We start from the raw sequence: 21,096 nt of genomic DNA, 5'->3' as shown, positions 1-21,096 counted from the left end.
CCAACCTTATGTCCTATAATGTCTCCAGACACCTTTAATTCCAACTGCACCAGACTTACTGCCCTCTGAGCATGTCATGCTGGTTTATAGAACTGGAATCTTCCATAGCCTATGTCCTCTGTCTGGGATACTCTTCCCCACCTCATCCATTTGAAGGCCTATTTTCTTCAAACCCCAGATGAAGTGTTTTTTCTTCCATGAAGTTTCCTTGATTACTTCTTGCAGATTTAATGTTTCAAATGTTTTCAGTGATAAGTGAATAAATGAGTACATGAATATAAAATACCTGTAGGTAACAAGTATAAATGAGATCATTAGGCATTGAACATGGTACGTAGGTGTACAAATTTTTGACAAAAATGTTTTCCTTTTAGTCTGGAGAAAAATGGAGGACCATCCATAATTCCTGTCTTTAAAAAAGGTAACTGATTTTTCTTTTATCTTGGAGGTACCTTCTAGCCCTAACACTTTATAATTTTGTGTTTCATTTATAAAAATTCAAAATGTAGAGGCTACTGAAAAGTTTGCCTATAAACTTTTGCTTTTGTAATTCTGTATATCTAAAGTATCTTTCCATTTACAAGCCAATGTTAAACATTTCTTTTAAGGCCTTCCCTCCTAACGTTAATTGACATAAATTCCTCTCTTATATTGCTTTTTATCACAAGCCATGCACAGTCATAAGTCACTACTGAAACAACAGGACTTAAGTTATGACCTTGCTATTGTTCTGTTCCATGTACAAACTGTCTAATGACTTCTTAAGGCACAGACCACTCTTCCCTCTTGTACTCCGCACAGTCTTACAGAGTTGGTGGATGATGGCTGAGCGGCCTAGGCCTATGAGATCAAAGTCCAGTTCTTATAATGTTACCCATCAATGCCTATTAGACATGTGATAAAAAAAATAAATTATTGATTTCACATATATGCTTAGTGCTTGTTCATGTGTGCTTAGTGTAGGACCAAGTTCACTCTTACGTGGTATATTGTCCTATAGTTAAAAGCAAGAATAGAACCATTCAGAAGTCAGTTTGCTCCAGTCACAAATGGAAAGGGAGAGAATAGGGAGAGAGAGCAAAAGGAGAAGAAAAAACCTTCACTTATTCAGGGAGTATTTGAGGGAAGCTAGATATGTATGTATGGGATGCTATATTTCTGAACATCGTGGGTAAAAGAACATCTGTTTTTTGTACAGCTTCTTTAGTCAGTCTCATTCTTTCTTCACTATAATATTGATTTCAGTAATGGTCTGAAGTTTTCACAGGTTTGTGGTAACAAGAAAAAATAAGAACAATGTAGTAAGTTTCTGATAAAGTTAATTTCATTCAATGGAAAGCCTGTCATTTTGAGATAATGCTTTTTTTATTTTACACTTGTTTTGGTGTTAAAATAGCCTTTCTTTCACAAATGTTTATAATAGTTGGTATTTATTCTTTTATGAGTGCCCCAAAGTTGGCTACCATATGTATTTGGTCCCCAAAGATTTTTGCACTCTAACATCTAACAGTCTGGAAGCTACTGATCTATTCTCTTAGTATGTTTTAGTGATGTAAAGAAAATAGAAGTACACAGAACTAATGGCAATTGAGACTATACCTAGAGGTTTTAGGGTTAAGAAAGAGACATTTAATTGTGGCTTTCTAATTTTTAGGGAAAAAGCACCGAAGAAAATTAAAACCTAAAATTCAACCAAGAGATTCTTTGACTTTATTGCCTCCTGTAACTAACTTCATGGGACTCTTCCAAACAGCAAAAAAGGCCACTGTTTCTCATAATGTTTTTTCCTTTTCATCTGCAACTTCATCAGATATCATAAAAGTATCAAGGCCAAGAATAGTGTTATTGAGTGAACTTGGAAAACATGTACAAAAAGCTAATTTGGAACCTACAGAAAGCTAATAAAAGCATTTTAGTATGAAAGGATTCCTGAGCACTCTTTTAAACTTTTTATTTTTAATTGTGGTAAAATATATATAACATAATTGAGTAATCTTTTTTAATGGGAGTTCTTGATATTGATACTTAACAGATTTCCCTTAGTATGTCTTTTTGAATTAAACAGGCCAGAGTTATGGTCTCAAAAAATAAGTAGAATTTTCTGAAACAGAATGCCTGCACTTAAAAATATTAAAGTACAGCAACCGACACAAGTGGCATAATTAGCATATGTGTCAAGTGTTATATTTTTTAACTGGTATGCTGGACTAAAGAGGCCTGATTCAAAGTAGCCCACATGTTAACATTCACTCTAATACCTTAAGATATTTAATGATAAATACTACAAATGCATGAGCTTCTAAAACCTGAAGTGTATACCTTTAAAGCATTTTATTTAAAAAAATCTGACCTCGTGACCATCAGGTACAAAAGTATGGCTAAAAATGTGGCAACCAGCATTTACCACTCTCCATACTTATTGAGTACCTCTGGTTTGCAGCTAGAAAGGGCGATACTCTTTGTGGCTTAGAATCACATGGCGTCTTTGCCCAGAGAGTACTGTTTCCAGTAGGTGGAAGTTGTGATGTATGTCTGCTCCTCCTATTTCACAGCAGCAGATATATTTGATACAAAAACAAGCTGGGCTTCACTGTGCCCTTTAAAGCCCCCCTTTTTCTCTGTCCGCTTTGCTCAGTGTCTTCATATGGTCTACCTGAGCTACACTGAACATATGTTAATTAGCAGTTATTTTCCCCAACATGCCTTAACACAACAGTAATGATGGTGATGACAGCAGCTACATGTACTTAGACTTTTCTATGTGCCAGAGTCCAAAGCCTGTGCTCTCAACCACTGCACAATAAGACACTCTTTAATCTTCAAATTTAATTCTATACTATATTGCTTTGAGTCACAACTTTCTGGTGGATGGACTAAAATATAGGAATCGTGGTGGGAGGGGAATGGGATATTTTACACTAAAAGGGATAAATAATTCAAATGATAAGAAACTATGTCATGTATTCACTACCATTAAGGATAGAATGCATATCAGTGGAAATATTAAGCCTCTGTAGACTTAAAAAAAAAGCCTTTAGATAACAAACTTTAGCTTTGCAACTAGCTTCAGGTGGGCTACAGACTATATTTTAAGAGTATTTTCAGAAAACAGTATGGAGGTTCCTCAAAAAATTAAAAATGGAGCTGCCTTTTGACCCAGTGATCCCACTTCTAGGAATATATCCTAAGAATCCTGAAGCACTCATCAGAAAGAATACCCCTATGTTCACAGCAGCACAGTTTACAATAGCTAAGATCTGGAAACAGCCCAAGTGCCCATCAGTAGATGAGTGGATAAAAAAGCTGTGGGACATTTACACCATGGAATACTACGCAGCTGTAAAGAAGAAGAATCTCGTACCCTTTGGGACAGTATGGATGGACCTGGAGAAAATTATGCTAAGTGAAATAAGCCAGGCAGAGAAAGACAAACATCACATGATCTTGCTTATTTGTGGAATCTAAAGAACTTAATAAACTGATGAACAGAATAGATTCAATGACATGGAAGCATAGATGAGACTGACGAATGTCAGAGGGATGGAGGAGGGTGGGTGGATGGAGAGAGAGAGAGAGTAACCAAAGATTTTTATGCATATATGCACAACCCAAGGACACAGACAATGATGGGGAGAGGGACTGGGGAGGGGGATGGGACGGGGTGGAATGGGTCATTGGGGAGAAAAGGGACATCTGTGATATTTTAAACAAAAATTAAAATAAGAAAAAAGAGTATTTTCAGGTATGAGAATTAGGGTTTCATTGCATTCAATAACATAGACATTACCTGAGTACCTTGGTCTAGCCAGACCATCCTACTCCTACTCCTAATATTAAAGTATTTCTCCTAAATTACAGCCCCCTCCCAGCTGTAAAAATTATTTTTATTTTTTAAAAATATGTCTAAGATGAGAAAGGCCTCAAGATACAGACGTTGCAGCAAATTGCTCGCCTCTTACCTGATTATAAGCTAACTTTGGCATGTATGCTTGCCAATACAGAGCTCGGTGCTTCTCTTTCTTCTCCTTCCCATCTCTCTCTCTGTCTTCTTCCCCTTCCTTTCTTCCTTACGGCTAAGTACTGAAAGGCCTAAAGATATGCAGTGCTTCCAGAATTTCCTCATTTTCTTCATCTATAGTTTCCCTTACTTATGTCATGAACCCAATTTCGACATGTGTGCTTGTAGCACCTGGAACAATATTTATACTTTGAAATTTTAACTACTTAGATTATAGATATCCCTATTTTATAATATTTGTGATGGTGGGAAGAAATTTTGGTCAGCTTTCTTCCATAGTTTATATGCACTCCGACTGTAATAGCCACAGGAAATGATCATACTTCTTCTCTTTGAATTCAGATCCACATTAATACAGAATACAAATCTAAATGTAAAATGTAAATTCACAAACTGTTTCTTTTGAATATCTGTAAAGCGATTCCATCATACCTATACCTCAACATGAAACAATGCAAAGCTTTATAAATACTGGCTGTTTCTACATGTTCCTTCATATAAGTTATATTTTCTATTTCCAGGATAAAATGGATGATCAATAAGCAATACTCCATGATCACAATTCTAAAGAAAAGAATTACTTATGGAATTTCTCCAAAGTGAAGTCACTTTAAGGCAGGATTAAAATAAGAAATCTTTTCCTCATTGATTTTTATCCTTACCTCCTAGTTTCTAGGCCTGTATAACATGGAGCCAGAATTTAGCTGATTCACTTTATTCCTTCCTGAAGGTTTGTTTTTCTACCTGCCAGTATCAGTAGATCCCCCTCAAGATGTTTTACTTTGGTTTTTGATTAAAAAATTTCTATTCTCTTATAATACAATAATATATTATTACAGTCTCTCAGAAGATCAGGTTAAATATCAAACATAAGAAAAGGAATAACAAAGGACAGTCTAGATGAACAATATTATGTATCTCCTACAGCTGATATACAAAAAATCAAAACTGAGTATTGAAATACTACCGTTAGGGGTTTTTGAAAAGCAAAAATCAAATCTTCATTTTTAATCGTGGTACTTTTATGGCAGCTTCTCCAACTTCTTTTGATATATCCACTCCTAGAGGACATCTGCATCATAATTAAACAAATCACATTATTTCAAATATGTGCTTCCAGATCTGTCACTAGTTCTGCAGACTGTATGCTTAGATTTCTAACTACATACATATCTAATTTATATATGGTGATAGTTCTTGAATACATACAAATACAATAGGACCTCAAATCAGACTAAAGGATGAAGAAAGGCCAGTTCTATTAATAAGAAATGTAAATTTGGAGACTTTTTAAAACCATTTTGAGGTGTATTTGACATGTAAAAAGCTATACATATTTAATATATATAACTCGATGACTTTGGGGATTGAGATGTTTTGAAAGAAACAATTCTACATCTCTCAAATACTGTAAATAAATACAAACTTAAAATGAAGTAGAAAAATAACAAAAAAAAGTCTTATAATTCTCTACAAAGCTAAGAAGGTGAAAACAGTTTACCATATGGCTACCGTGAAACCTGCACCCATTCCTACTCTAGAGATTCTTCAGGTTTCTATTGATTCTTCTCTGAGGTTTCAAAATCTAGCTTGTTCCTTTTCTATCTTCCTTTGTCGCTACTGGCAGGAGAGGTCTTAGATCCTACCCTCTTTCTTTGTTCTTCCTTAGTTAATAATTTTGGCTTCTGATTTCTGCTTTCTCACTATGTTGCCCAACCTGGAAAAAGCCATCGTTTCCTGCCTCCACGCTGTCAAAAGAAGGCACTACTGGATCAGATGATATATTCTACCAAAGGCCGGGCCATCGACCACTACTAATTAAACTCTGTTCATTTATAATCAGCCATAAGAGTCTTTGGTTCATGTAAGCTGCAGTAAGGACTACAATGCAGAAAAGTTTTAAATCACCAGATAAAATGAAGTGGAGAGAGAATTATGTTAGACTATGAAACATAATATCCTTTACTATTTTTGCTATTCCAGAATTAACTTAGACCAGAACTTCATAACAAAGAGAAAAACTGTGCTATTCTTTGGAACTTTGATTTGGGAGATAAAATAAGGCGTGCAGAAAACAGCCATCATTTGGCCATTTCTCAGCTGCATGTAGAAGAGCATATTCACAGCCCAGTCTCCACCTGAATGCTTTTTGCACATTTTCCTTAAGTTTCCTAGCATACTAGCTCTTTCTGAGATGGTCTTGACATTGCAAAAGTCAGGCCATGGGCATGGTTTCCATTCTGTTTCTAAACGAAGGAATTCATCACCCTTGCCTACCACCTGTTTCTAACCTATGATTTGTTAAATTTTTTATAATTTGAAATTGTAGCAAAAATATTTCTTATAAGGTATCTACTTCCTAGGTTCATGAAAGAAATTAATGTAACCAGAATGTCAATGAAAACCTCATATATAAATGCAAAATTGAGACTTTGACTTTTATAATGCAACCTGCATAAAGATATGAATAGTACTACATACTTTGGTTCATAGCGGATGCCTTCTGTGTCGTATAAAATGCCCAAGCCAGCACGAAGTCTTTCAATACCATTCCTAAATAAGAATCATTAAAATAAAGTAATTAGCCCAAGATTTAAAGGAAGAAAATTTAGCATAATGAAATGGCAATTAATATTTACATAATTATGAGCGAAGCACACATACCATGCAATCATAACGCCGTTGTCAGTGCACAGTCTGGGGGGAGGACATAACAAAGTGCACTGTGTTGCATTTGCTACAATTTCCAGAGCTTTTCGGATATAGAAGTTACTTGCAACTCCTCCAGACACAACCTGAACGCATCGAGAAAACCAAAATTAATGAATACCACATATGGATATGAGCCGAGCTGTTAGCTAAACTTGGGGAAAAGAGCAGCATTATACAATAAAAATACTGCATTTTGATAGATGGATAATGGGCAAATGGTGTATTTGTACAATAAAAATTTGGAGGAAAAAAATCACCCAGAATTTCAATATCAGCATATAATCACTTCTATCATTTTTATATATTGTCTTCTAAGTTTTTTCTAATTACAATCATAGTACAATACTTTAGACTCTGAAGTTTTTACTTATAAGCATTTTTTTCTTTTTACTACAAAATTCTTAAAAAACTATTATCTTTGATACTCCGGTTTGTGAATATACCATCATTTAAATATTGTCTCACTTTATAATTTTCAAAAGAATGAAGTTTAAGATACAGTTAAACAAGAAGTTTATCAAGGCTTTAAACACATTAAATGGATTTCATCAAAGGAACATAAATTCTAAGGAAGTTAGCCTATTTTTCTAAAAATAATGACACCAGTCACTGCATTTCATTTCTTATTAAAACCAGGGGCGGGGAACCTTTTTTCTGCCAAGGGCCATTTGGATATTTATAACATCATTCACAGACCATACAAAATTATCAACTTAAAAATTAGCTATGAAAAAAGCTCCTAGATTTATTGGATTTTGAGTCCCGCCTACAGTTGCCTTGGCAGGGCCAGACCAAATGATTTCACAAGCCATATACGGCCCACAGGCCGGATGTTCCCCACCCATGTTGTAAACCCTCTTTTAAATTCAACGAGAAGATGCAGCATTGGACTTTCTTGCCATACAGGCTGTACATATGTCCCATAAAGCTGCCATACCTGTACAAGAAACAAGTGTTAGTCTTATTCTGCATATTTCATACTGTTACGGCTAGCATATGGCATAAAGACCTTTCCATCCTATGCACAGGGTCAATTAAGCTCTTGGAAGGAAAGCATACAGTCAAGTGTTACTACTATTCCAAGATGAGATGAGACAACTTACCAGTACTGCATTGCTCTGAGATAAAAGGCCTCTTTGCTTGCAAAACAGAACAGCACGATGTGTTCTTTTCGCAATGTGGCACGCTGTCGTGTGCTGCACTGCAGCAGCAATGTCGGCGGCTGAAGACAGAATTTGCCCCTTCTCAACACCTGCAGAAACGAGCACGTATTTTTAGGCACAATCCAGGATTACTTATTTGTCCAACTTTATTAATTAGAAATATACCTTCCTCTTTTTCCTTTTGCATTATTATCCTATCAATAATGTGTTGAAGTCCAGAAAAAGAAAAGTCACAATTTTTAGCCCGTTGCATGGGAGGTTTTAAATCAAAATTCAGTTTATTTCCTTGTTTAGCCAGATGTTCTATAGCCTTCCCACCACTCATGGTGGAGCACTCTGGATGTTTTATTAGAGAAAGTCTTCTTGCTACCTATCAAAAAAAAAAAACCAAAAGTTTTTATAAAATTGCACATTTTGAAACCAAGATGCAAAGGAAATAAAAAACACACAAAAACCTGGATAAATAACACATGCTATACTTTTATAAATATGGATGATAGTTGGTGGTCAGTAAAGACAGACTCTCTTGCTCCTTCTGACAATGTGATCAATAGCAGCTAATCACTGCCTCCCTATCCTCTTTTGCTCTTCTACAGGGGATGGAAAATAGACTTGAAGTTAACAATAAATACTCAATAATGAACTTAAAAAAATAAGAACCTGCCCTATTTCTTCCAATCATTTCAGCTGTTGGCAGCAGGATTTCTATATATAACATTAGACTTTGAAGGATTCTAAAATGAAGAAGAAATCTGCTTGGTGGTAGTGTTGGCAATTGTGATATTTAACCATAGACCTTTGTGCACCTTTAATATCCTTATATCATCTTTATGTAGCCTGATATTTCACATTTTTACAGTACTTTACATTTCACAAAGTACTTTCACATATATTATCCTATTTGATTAAAACGTAGCTGCATTTGCAGACTATTTGTGCCTTTATGTGATGTAAACCTCTTACCATTTTATTTGGAATGTAAGAATCTTTTGTAAACTAGGCACCACTTTTTCTTTTTGTCTTACTGCACATGTATTTTTTCAGTCTAATATGATGTTATTCAGAAATATTTAGATGAATGGCACTAGTGAAGCTATTACTATTTAACTGAAACTGACACCTTAACAAAAAATAATGTAGAAATTAATTCTTAATTACCTTGTCAAGCATGTCACCCGGTGCTATGTCCAAAGACTTTCCAAGAAGCAGAAAATCTGAAACTCCTCTAACTAATGCCAATAGACAGTGGCCTCCAGAAATCAAAAGAACTAAAAAAGGAAATTCTACTTTATTTGTCAACCTAATAGTAAGTGCATGAGCTTCCATATGATGAATGGGAATAAATGGCTTTTTTAACTGGTCAACCAGCTGTAAGCTAAATGATAAGCCCACTCCCAAGCTTAAAGCAAGTCCTGGTTTTACGGTAGTTGCAACTGCTGAGAGTTCACTTGGACAGACTTTACTGACAAAGAGAGCTTCTTGTACTATTCGTTGAATATTTTCTCTGTGAAGTTGTTGAGCTACTGGAGGAATAATCCCACCTGTTCTGAAAGAAATTTTAAAAAAAGTTTTTTATAATTTTAAGATTGTAAATAAAGAGGAAGAAAAATTCTATATTATAGCTGAAGGCATGTTTTTAAGTTAATCATTACATAGCTAAAAATGTTAGTAAGTCAAGTATTTCCGAATGTGTCTTACCATGCAGCACACTACAAGAATTCAGTATGTAGTGACTAAGGGTATAATGTCTCTGTTCAAAATTGTGCACAACAAACTCCTATGGATTTGTTTGTTGATGAAGGAAATCACCAAAAATCATCTGGAGACCCATTCAAAGGAAAAAATCTTGAACAAGGAAAGGACAGGATAAAATCGAATTTTAGAAAAGTTAATCTCTCTGCAGATAGGTAAATTTTTAAAGATTTTTAAAGTTATTGCAAAAGAGAAAGGTAATTACATCATAAACTGGGTGATTGTGGGAATGAACAAGGGACAGAGAGCCTGGAAAACTGTAATGACTAATTCGTTATAAGGGGAAGGGAGGCCAAGGCATCAAAGGTGAATCAGATATTTTGCTGGAATGACTGAGAAAAGAAGTACTAACAGAAACATGAAGACAATTTTGTGAAGGAAAGGAGTATATTTTTAAACACTGCACTTGAAGTCACAGCAGGACAGTCGACAGCTTGCAATCCTGAAATAAGTTTGTGCTCAGAGTTGGTAATTTTGATTTTTGGTCCATGTAGGACAGGTAGTGGATGATCATTCCAAACATCAAATGCAAAGAATTAGGAGGTAAAGTTGCCAGCAAAAAATTTGCCAGCATGTGACAGAGAAGCAGAGCAATAGAATATAGGATCTGCAACATGCACCTCAAATCTCAAAAAACAACAACAAAACCTTCAAATATTTGATTTTCAAGATCTGCTAGTTTTATACACAAAAATGAAAATCCTCAATAGGAGCATGCAATGAATATTTATTTAATACAGTTGACTCTTGAACAATGCAGGGTTCAGGGGTGTCAACCCCTATGCAGTTGAAAATCTACACATAACTTCGACTTCCCCAAAACTTTACTTCTAATAGTCTACTATTAACTGGCAGCCTTACTGACGACATAAACAGTTAATTAGCACATATTTTGTACATGTATTATATGCTGTATTCTTATAATAAAGTAAGCCAGAGAAAAGAAAATCATAAGGAAGAGAAATTGCATTTACAGTACTATACTGTATTTGTTGATACCATAAGTTTATATTGTCTGTTTACAAGATGAAGAGTCTATCAGTACCTTTATCAATATTGTCTTATATAATACAAAATGTAGATTTATAAGTATTACTAACACTAAACATCAAAAATGAAAAGATAATGTGAAAAAAATTCACATTTATTTACAGGCATAATGATTCATGCATTGATAACAAAGCAGCAGCAAGATGATTGCTTTATGATCATCTGGTGTTAATTGATATGATTGTTTCACAGTAGCCTAGCCTATATAATAATGAATGGTTATAAAATTTTTATGGCATACAGTATTATAGCCATATTCATAATACAAAATTGGAGACATTTTTACATTTAAAAAGCACTTGCTTGTGATAATTGGCTGATATGCAGTTTCTCCAATTCTAAGAGAGGGGCATACTGTACAGTAATGTAATTCTTTGAAAGCTAAGTTATAAAACAGTAAGAAAATTAACACATTATTAAGTTTATATTAAATATCAGTCACCTTATGTCTAAGTAAGGATAGGCTACCCACTTCAATACAAGGCTTGCACATGATGTGCTAGATGATGATGGTGATGACACAAATAAGTCTCATACATTCTTGAAGTACGGTTATTGGATTTTCACATGAAGGCACTAGCACTTACACACAACAGGTAAGTTTATTAACTCTATGGCATGATTATTTACTATTCGTTAAGTGGAAGTGGATCATCTTGAGGGTCATCCTCACTGTCTTCACACTGAGTAGGCAGAGGGGGAGGAGGAGGAAGGTGGGCTGGTCTTGCTGTCTCAGAGGTGGCAGAGGCAGAGGAGGCGGAGAAGGTGGAAGGGGAAGTAAGAGAGGCAGGCGCACTTGATGTAACTACGGAAATACAACATCACTTCTGTCTGACTTTTTCCTTTTTCATTTCTTTAAAAATGCTTCTATACATTTTTAGATGTACCAATCCTTCTTCCACTTTGCTTTCGTTTCAGTGCACATATCATGGAAGAGTCCAGGTCGTAAGTTGAAAGCAGTCTTGATTCACTGGAACCCTTCTGCCAGATAGGTTAATGTCAGTTGGTTTCCTGGCACTGCTTCTTCTACATCTTCCTCATTAGCTGGCACTGACTTGGAAGCACTCATCTCCATCAAGTTTTCGTCTGCTAATTCCTCTGGTGTGGTATCTGTTAGCTCTTTACTTTCTCCAAGATTTTATTTTTGAAACCCTCTCCCCTCACCTTTTTTTTTTTTTTTTTTGCCATATCCACACTCCTTCATGAATTCCTTGATTGGCTGTCATAAATCCTACGAGTTCATGCACATCTGGACACAGTTTTCTCCAGCAGGAAGTTATTGTTTTGGGCTTTATGGCTTTCACAGCCTTTTCTATAAGGAACTATGGCATTTGCAATGGTGTAATCCTTCCCGACTTTCATAAAGTTCTCTCTATCCAGGTTCTCTTCCATACCATTGACAATCCTTCCCATAGAGTACAGTGTGTAATGAGAGTTAAAGGTCCTAATGAACCCCTGTTCTAGAGGCTGAATTAGAGACGTGTTTGAAGGCAAACAGACCAACAGATCATTTTGACGCCTTCAGCATTAAACTCATAGGTTTCTGGGTGGCCAGGGACATTGTCCAATACCAAAAGAAAGTTAAAGACAGTTCTTTACTGGCAATATACTTCCTGACTTCAGGGACAAAGCATGGATGGAACCAATCCAGAAAAAAGGGTTCTCACTGTCCAGGCCTTCTTGTTGTCATACAACCAAAAGATTGGCAGCTGGTGTTTACCTTTTCTCTTCATGGCTCAGGGGTTAGCAGCGTTATAGATGAGGTAAGTCCTGATCATAAACCCACTCATTTGCACAAGAGAGTAAAGTCTATTCTTTCCCACCTTAAATCTTGGTGCTTCCTTCTCTGCCTTACTAATGAATGTCCTTTGTGGCCTTTCCCCCCCAGAATAGGGTACTTTAGTCTGCATTAAAAATGTGTTCAGGCAGATATCCCTTCTCCTCAATCATTTTCTTAACATCTGGGAACTCATCTGCTGACTCTTGGTCAATAGAAGCTGCTTTACCTGTTATCTTGACATTTTTTAAGCCAAACTCTTTCTAAAATTATCAAATCATCCATTGCTAGCATTAAATTCTCTAGCTTTAGACTCTTCATCTTCCTTTTGCTTTAATTTGTAATATAATGACTTTGCTTTTTCTCAAATCATATTAGAGTCTATAGTTATGCCTTTCTTATAGCTATCCTATACCCACATAAAAGCTACATTTTCAGTATGAGATAAAAAGGTATTTCATAAGAAGTGCAAGATTTTTACACCTGTTGGTGTAGCTATAGCAATGGCTTCAGGAATTTCCTTTTTTTTATAATGGTCCTTACACTGGATTCATTTACCTTGAAATGGCAGGCATATCTAGATATATATCAAGCAATCCAACTTTTTCTATAATGTCATGACTTTTCTCTGCTTCTTGGGAGCACTTCCAGCATCACTAGTGGCACTTCATATGGGTCCCATGGTGTTATTCAAGGTTTATGGTACTGCACAAAACATGACGGAAGCTATGCAAGAGCTGCAAGAGATCACTTTTTTGTGATATACAATTTACTGGAGAGATGAACTCCTTATGTAGAGGTTACTGGAGTCACACAGCGTTTTAAGCAGATACTTGCAACACTTGAGCTCACTTCAATAGCAACAGGAGATGGCTACAAAACTATTACAGTACAGTACAGTATGTACTACAGTTATGATTTAATACTTCATCTTTATGTTTGTTTGTATTTCTCTCCATTGCAAATGGCACCATGTATGTCTGCAAGTATATGCATAAGTTTTGATAAATTTTACCTTTTTATAATAGATTTCTGTATATTTTATAGTATACAAATGATAAAATAGACTAATATCTACATATATTTTACACATTCATGGCATACCTTTTCCTTATTTTTTCAATATTTCTAGGCTACACTATTCATTTGAAAGTTTTTTCCAAATTGTCACAAATCTCCAAAAAATTTTTCCAATATAATTATTGAAATAAAAATCTACGCATAAGTGGACCTGTGCAGTTCAAACTCCTGTTGTCCAAGGGTCAGCTGTATATCATGTCTTAGAGATTAGGTTAAGCTTCTTGAAGGCAAGGACTTTCTAGTACTTCACTGTCCCTTCTCAAAACCTACCAGTCCCTTTCACATATTATATAACCATGAGAAGCCTATCCTGCCTCTTCACATATATTATTTCTAATTACAATATTCTATGTTATTTCTGTTACACTTTCCACAATCCTATAAGGCAGGAATTGGAATTCTTCCCACTTTCTGGGTGTGAAAACAATCAGAGAAGATAAAGAACCTGCTCAACACCAATACCAAATGTCTAACTCATGGTTCAAATACAGGCCTGTGATCTCAAGATACCAGTCTCTTCTTCACTATGCAGATATTGTCAATGTCTTCAAGGCATTTTTGATCTGTACAGTACTTCAACATATTTTGAATTAGCTACTATTTTCAAAAATCTGGAGCTATTACAGTAACATTCTGATTTTCATTTTCTCTTGGAGATTCTGATGATCAAATAACATAGGGTCTATATTCCTGCATGGCAATAATTGGCTAGAGCTGAGTAGTGACTTTCTCCAGATATTTTCCACTTTATATCCAGCCCACTAATTTAATGTAACCTGGCTGGTGGTCCTTTGGAAACATCTGAGTTTATAAACCTTACACCATTTGGTGCTTTAATACAATAATTTGTTATTATTATTATAGTACCAACACGAGTTATGTATATAAATGTGAATAGGATTTTTTCTTTTCGGTGATTAACACAGGTTAGAGGTCAAGTCAGGCTTTCCTAGGACTTCAGTTGAGAACAAGAAGCATACAGGTGAACAAAAGAGGAAAGGACATTACTGAGGGGAAATCATGGATAAATACTGGAGTTGGGAATGAGCTTAGTTTCTTTTTGGCAACAGGATGAGCTAAGGTTTGAACCTTATTGTGGAGAGCCTTAAAAGCCAGGTTGAGAGGTTTGAGGTTTTCTAATAACAGCAATTAAAAGCTTTTGTACAAGAAAAAAATTAGCTTCTAAAATTTAACTTCTATATATAATACAAAAAAATTATTTCATTTTACTTTTTGCAAAAAAGTGAAAACTACCAAGATAAAGGCAACTTACTTTAAATGAACTTCAGTTTGGGAATGTATTGCTTCTCCCAAAACATTTCCAGTTTCATCCACCACAGCAGCCGCTGTATCATCACAACTGGTTTCAATTCCCAATACTAGTTTATGAAGAAATACTTTTCCAGGATGAAAATTAAAACTTCTTAAATATTCATAAAATCTCCTCTTTGATGGTTTAGAAAAAACTCCTGCTGTCTTATTCAATATTAGCATCCTTACTCTATAGATAATTCCTAGAAAAGAATTAAAGAAACAAACTAGGTATTATTTGGAATTGGCATTAGCCACTAGCCCGTTCAGTTAAGCAAAATTCTGAAAGCTTGCCTTATCTTTTAGTATACAGCTTTATAAAGTTATAGGAAAGTTTTGTAAAAGTCAGCAAAAAATGTTTAAAGGCTATAGTAACTTGTTACATAATTACATAATTTATATACTATAAACAGTATGAATGAAAACAATGCTCTTTAAGGAGAAAAACAGTAAAGTTGGACATAATTTTTTTGTATTACTATTACTTTCATGCTGTTCTTACCAAACCACTCATTATTCTTTATAAAACAGCTAATACTACAGTACAATAGTTGCATGGAATAGTCCTCTGGAAAGTGCTATTTATTTTTTTGACAACTAAAATTAAGACAAAATGTGGTTTTAAAAAAATAAAACGATAAAGGCAAAATGGAACAGTAAAAATAAATACATTTTACTTCCTGGAAACATCTTTTAAAATAAAATTTAATCATTTGGTTGGAAAACAGAGTGCACACAAAACACACAAAAAATAAGATTTAGTCATCTAGTTTAGAAACAAGTGTTCTCATAAAGCTCATCTTAAATGAACCACATCTCGACCAGAGACTGCAACCTCTTACCTATTTTATCCATTAATTTCAATTTTTCTTATTAAATCTACATTTTTGCCACAGGTTTATCATAATAGGGGTCTCCCCAAATCCTATTTTTCCCAAAATAACAGCAGTCCATCACTAAAACCCCCTGGGATTCCCACGCTGCCAAGCGTCTAGTTTCACGCTCCCAAATCACCTGTTCTAAAACTTTCCGGGTGTCTAAGCAGGCCCTTTCCCTCCCACACTAACGGACAGCACGCAGATAAGAGCGAATAAATACCGGCACTTTTATTGTTCCACGGGGCGGAGGGCATCCAGGGATTGGATACGATCGACCTGTTTATTCACAGAGAACAGCTGCGGGGAGTGCACCGCAGACACGCTCTGAGAAATTCGATTTGCAATCACTACATCTAGGCAAGGCGGCTTGTGCGAAGTACTTCTCTTTTGGGTCAAGCAGGCTCCCAAGTGGACCCAGGGGACTTGGCCAGCGCCTTTTGCTGGAAGCGAGGTGACCTGGCTAGCGCTCTGCTGTAAAAAGGCGAGGTAGTCGGTCTGGAGCCGCTTTTCCAGGGGCGCAAAAGCGACAGGGGGGAGGAGCGAGCAATTCACCCACCTTCCTGGTGAACGACAGTAGTTGGTACCCGTCTCCTTTCCCTCGTATTGACGGGCGGACTGCCCCTTCTCAGGTGCTGGGCGGCCCGACCGTGGCGCCCGGAAGTGAGGTCATCAGTGCGGCGCCAGCGTCCCGGCGTCGGGACGGGCGGCTAGTGCCCTAGGGGGCGTCACTCTGAACTCAGAGTCAGTATATGCGTAAAATGTGTCGTTGTCCGAGACGGTGTGCGCGCGCTCACGCATTTACCCCCAGGTGCGTAGATAATAAGGCTTCTCTGGAAGGGCACAGGGCCGAAACACAGAGTTGTCTCACTACACACCATGAAGTTCTATATTATGCTATATTAAAGGGGAAAAATTGTGTGTTCTGGCTGGAATTCGGACGCCACTGTGAGAAAAGGATTTGGTAGGTTGTTCGTCACTCCATTTTCCGAGGAGCTATCACCAAGCCTAAAGGCGTGGCCTGAGATACCTGGTATTTTAAGAGACAGTGGAAACTAGCGGCGCCTTCAAGGACCTGCACGGTTCCCAGAGGACGGAAGCGTTTCCCGCCGGACAGTCTATACTCTTACTCCCAGTTCTTCACTTGAAAAGGTGCCGGGCTGGTTCGTTTTTGTGGTAAAAATAAAAGGGGATTGTGATATTCACTTACCTTCAAACACTTAATGTCCATTTTTCACAATACATTATGTAAAAAACTTCAGCATAGTATGTCCTTATATTCTTGCACCTCCACTTTTTTTTTTTGGTATGCGACCTTAATACCGTAATGTTTGAATAGATTTATCCTAAGAGACTTTCTTCTTCCCTGCTAGGCGTTAAGCAAAAAAGGTTTTTACTAAGGTTGGCAGAGCTGGCGCATATACCTATGCCTTGCAATGTAAAGTTCTTGGTTAAAAAAAAGATGAATAAGTCACCGTTGGGAAGTCACAGTTATAGCCTAGTGGTAGGTAGATATGTAAATCAATAATTACCAGAATGTTGTGGAAATATTTTTAAGTGAAACTTATGTTTTCAAGTTTTCACTTTTGTGTGACAATAACAACAAAGTGGCACCTACTATGTGCCTGGCACTGTTGCAGATTAATTTAACCCTCCCAACAATCTCATGAGGTAGTTACTGTCTTCATTTTATACATGAGGTAACTGGTTACTAGAATTCAGTGATTTGCAGGTCATACAATTAGGAAGTGCACAGCTAGGATTAGAAATCAGGCATCTAGCTCTGGAGTCTGTTTTCTTAACTGCCAGAAAATAACATTTTTCCTAGGCTGCATTGTTGACCCAAAAGGGAAAAAAAGAAAAATTAAGACCTAAAGGTTAAAAAAATTAGTAATCCTGTCCGATTGGCTATGATAGGTCAGAGGTGGTTTTCTGTTATGCACTGGAATCTAGCATAACATAAAACTTTTTACATCTGGCATTTTCTTGCAATTTGAATTATGTTCAGCAGGTGTGTCCCAATGCTCTCCTGTGCTGTCAAGTTATCCTTATTGTGTGTGCTGGTATCATTGGTAGATCCCTTATCTAGGCACTCTTGGCTGGTGTTGAGTCTGAATGTTGCATGATGTAAAACAGAACTTTAGGTCACAATAAGGCATTTTATTCTTCCTTTGATTGAGTGCATGTTAATAGAAATGGCACTTATACCCATCCCGCATATTTGTCAAGTGAAGGTATTCATCTTCCATGTTCTTTATTGCAGTAGAGAACTGGGGGAAAGGCATGGGCACTCTCTGGGGCCTGTCTAGGCTTTCATCAGATCAAATCATATGGTCTGAGTGCCACTCATGGGCATTCTCACTAAAATATGACCTAACCACTGAAACTTCCACTTGAATTGAGAGTTCCAAATAAATCTAAATATGCTCATTTTGTCTCTGCTATTGTCTAACTTTACATTTGTAAACTTCAGAGGAAAAATATATACAGAAGAATCCTTACAATACTCATTCCCTAATTATGTCTTACTAAATTGGACTTTATCACGTATTTATTGGGCTCTTCCCTTCGGGCTAGAACCTTATTCATTGTAGAGATAAAATATCCATTCCTTATCTTCAAGAAATCGAGTTTAGTAACAGGCAACTGCAATACAGCATTATGGAAAGTGTCCATTGAGAAAGTTGCTTGGGTGGTGTAGCTTGCCACAGATGTATCCATAGTCTAGCAAGACGTTGGTGTGATTGCTGGGCTTCAATATCTGATTCTTATCTAGGCTTGAAACTGGTTTATCAGAAGTGACCGGACTATGGGGTACTTAGTCACACATTCAATTTTCTAATAAACTATGTAAAAACCATTATTCTAATGTATTAATTTATGAGAAATACAACAATGAAGGAGCTAGGGTAGTTGAGCTGGCTGGTCCTTGCCTTCTCTGTGTTGACCAAATTACAATGAAAGTCAGATCCCAACTACAATCAGATGATTGTTTGGTAAATATGGAATGGAAGCAACAGAAATTAGTTCAGTGCTTTTTAATGGCTAATATTTTGAGCTTGATGCACTCCTTCCCACTTGAGTCACCTACTTCTCTTACCTTCTTCATAGGTTGGATTGTGCTAAAAATAGTCATTTGCCTCTCTCCTAAGTTTCTTTGTTAATAACTATCTTTTGATATGAAGCTTTCATATTTTGCTTTTTGGAAGATATTTTGCTTTTTCTTTTGTTTGCTGAGCCATTATGCTTATTTTACAAATTTACCCTAAGATGATTTTAAACATTTTTAGGTGTACAGTTCGATGGTATTAAGTACATTCATATTGCTGTGCAACCCTCACTACTATCCATCTCCAAAAGTTTTTCATCTTCCCTAATTCTGCATCCATTGAACACTAATCCCCCTACCCCACCCCCCTCCAGTCCCTGGCAACCACCACTGTCTCTGCTTCTATGACTCTGACCACGAAAGGAAAACCATCATTTAACAGCACTACATGCTGAAGACTTGAGGTTTTAGTGACTATAAAGTGAATCAGTGACACGTGGCTTTCGAAATAGCTAAGATGATAGTAGGCTGCATTTTTTAAAAAGTATTCAAAACAAGGCAAGTGGTACTGTTATAGAGGCATCACCTTACCACTTCTTATAGTTAGCTCTAGTACTATATAATATGAACTTAGGGCAGAATTACCAGGATGGTGGGAGAAATGTGAAACCATATCATCTGAAAAATGGGAAAGGCTCTGCTAATGTTTATTCAGTACTACTGGTAAGTTTAAAAGTTTAATAGCTGAGTTATATAGAATATATAGTTATATACAGAATAAGGATTAGATTATAGCTCAGTGTAAACAAATTATAAATTCCATTACAAAAATACAGACTTTAAAGTTGTAAGTCCTTTATTAGCACTAACACAGAACTGAATGGCAGCATGATGGCTAATGAAAGTTCAAGGCAAGGTAGGGAGTTAAATTCCATAGCCTCTATGGTCTTTTCCAATTCTTAGCGTCATACAGCTCTATAAAGCTAATTCACACAGATATTAGTAAAGGAGATATTGTTATGCCCCTTAGGATCTCTATAGTTCAATAAATAATAGTGCCATAACCCTAAAAATATAGTTCTATGTTTAAAAAAAAAAAAAAAAAAAGAACAGGCAGGTCAAAAGGACATAGAAGCCAAATTGCAAAGTTATATTGGGAACTTTGGCTCCCAATGGCCAAAGCTGGAGGACAATTTGAGCAACAAATTAATCATGGTAATAATGGATTATAAACCAAAGAATAAAATATCCATGGCTCCATAAAATGAAAAAATCTTCCTTACAGAAGAATTTCAATAAATAAATGTACAAGGAGTAAGAAAAACAAAAAAAAAACAACACACAGAAAGCCACTACTAGAACTTCACATTAATAATTGCTGCAGGAATGATTCACCAATGAATGCTAAAATTAGTGGCATTTCTGAACTCATGCCTATTTAGAAATTGCCATTATATCTCTTTACTTGAAATTAGGAGGAATTATAGCATAACTATTATTTGGAACAATGATTTTGTTCCAATGATTTTGTTCCAAATAATAGCCATTAAAGATTGCTTTTAAAAGTTTTGTTGTTTTTTTTACATTAAACTATACCAACTTATGAAATTGGGAACAGTTTCCATATTTAACACAGTTACTCAGGTGTGAAAGCCAAAAAACTAGGAGTTATTTTAGTTTCCTCCTTCCATCCTGCATTCAATACATCAGTGTCGTGTGAGCTGTACTTGCAAAGTACAGCCGAAATTCAACTACTTCTCACCACTTCATTGGCCATTTCCCTAGTCTCAGCCACTTTCTGCCTGCAGTAGTTTCCCAACTATTCTTCCTGCTTCCTATTCCCTTACAATTTATTCTCAACATTAGCCCTAATATACACACACACACGTGTGTGTGTGTATCCCTTTAATCTGCGTAAAACTCTCCAATGGCTTTGTTAGCATAAAATTTGCTCATTACCTTGGTCTATAAAGCCCTATAATCTGAACCCTACCTACTTCTCTGACTTCATTTACTACCATTCTCATCCCCTTAGTGCTCCTTTCTAGCCTCAGTGGCTGTCTTTTTTTCCTCAAGCACATCACCCTAATATTCCTGCCTTACTATCTATCATTACCTATGCTGGAAGGCCTCTTTTCCCAGATCTATGTCCATCAGTAAGGTCACCTTAGTTAGGATCTATAAGGAAGTCCTTTTTGAGGCGGGCTCCCCTGCCTTTCACTTGCTCCATCACCTGTCCCCCCACCATGGCATTTATTACTACATGAAATAATATGTATTTACTCGTTTATTATCTATTCTCCAACTTG

The 21,096-nt window shown here is 36.3% G+C and overlaps 2 protein-coding genes across 3 annotated transcripts in view; one reads left to right on the top strand and one right to left on the bottom strand.

The window, feature by feature from the left end:
• Positions 1-1,902, top strand: part of ANKAR (ankyrin and armadillo repeat containing) — a 36,348-nt gene extending 34,446 nt beyond the window's left edge. The window contains exons 22-23 of the mRNA XM_087819983.1: positions 375-421; positions 1,655-1,902. Coding sequence (XP_087676109.1) covers positions 375-421; positions 1,655-1,902 — 295 coding nt within the window. The remainder of the gene's footprint in view (positions 1-374; positions 422-1,654) is intronic.
• Positions 307-15,061, bottom strand: OSGEPL1 (O-sialoglycoprotein endopeptidase like 1). Of its 2 annotated transcripts, none has more exons than XM_087819712.1 (7): positions 13,031-13,491; positions 9,052-9,439; positions 8,059-8,263; positions 7,834-7,982; positions 6,683-6,813; positions 6,500-6,571; positions 307-5,090 (listed from the first exon to the last, which is right to left on the bottom strand). In XM_087819712.1, exons 1-7 carry the CDS (start codon positions 13,045-13,047, stop codon positions 5,012-5,014), a joined length of 1,041 nt encoding a protein of 346 aa, XP_087675838.1. In that variant the 5' UTR covers positions 13,048-13,491; the 3' UTR covers positions 307-5,011. The 2 variants fall into 2 exon arrangements, with proteins under 2 accessions (XP_087675838.1, XP_016070472.1); XM_016214986.2 differs by lacking the exon at positions 13,031-13,491 and adding an exon at positions 14,826-15,061 and having other exon boundaries at positions 308-5,090.
• Between the last annotated feature and the right edge of the window lie 6,035 nt (positions 15,062-21,096).

The sequence above is a fragment of the Miniopterus natalensis genome, chromosome 8 (assembly GCF_054644295.1).
Source record: "Miniopterus natalensis isolate mMinNat1 chromosome 8, mMinNat1.hap1, whole genome shotgun sequence".
Taxonomy (NCBI): domain Eukaryota; kingdom Metazoa; phylum Chordata; class Mammalia; order Chiroptera; family Miniopteridae; genus Miniopterus; species Miniopterus natalensis.
Note: the sequence above shows the minus strand (reverse complement) of the source record. Positions and strands in the feature narration are given on the sequence as shown.

Bases quoted from the DNA above. Each gene is read 5' to 3' on its own strand.
- OSGEPL1 (XM_016214986.2), bottom strand. From the start codon at position 15,046: ATGCTAATATTGAATAAGACAGCAGGAGTTTTTTCTAAACCATCAAAG. The intron at 7,983-8,058 runs GTATATTTCTAA...TCGTTTCTGCAG, and splicing joins GCAAAAGGAAAAAGAGGAAG to GTGTTGAGAAGGGGCAAATT. The intron at 6,572-6,682 runs GTATGTGTGCTT...ATTCTTATTTAG, and splicing joins AACGGCGTTATGATTGCATG to GAATGGTATTGAAAGACTTC.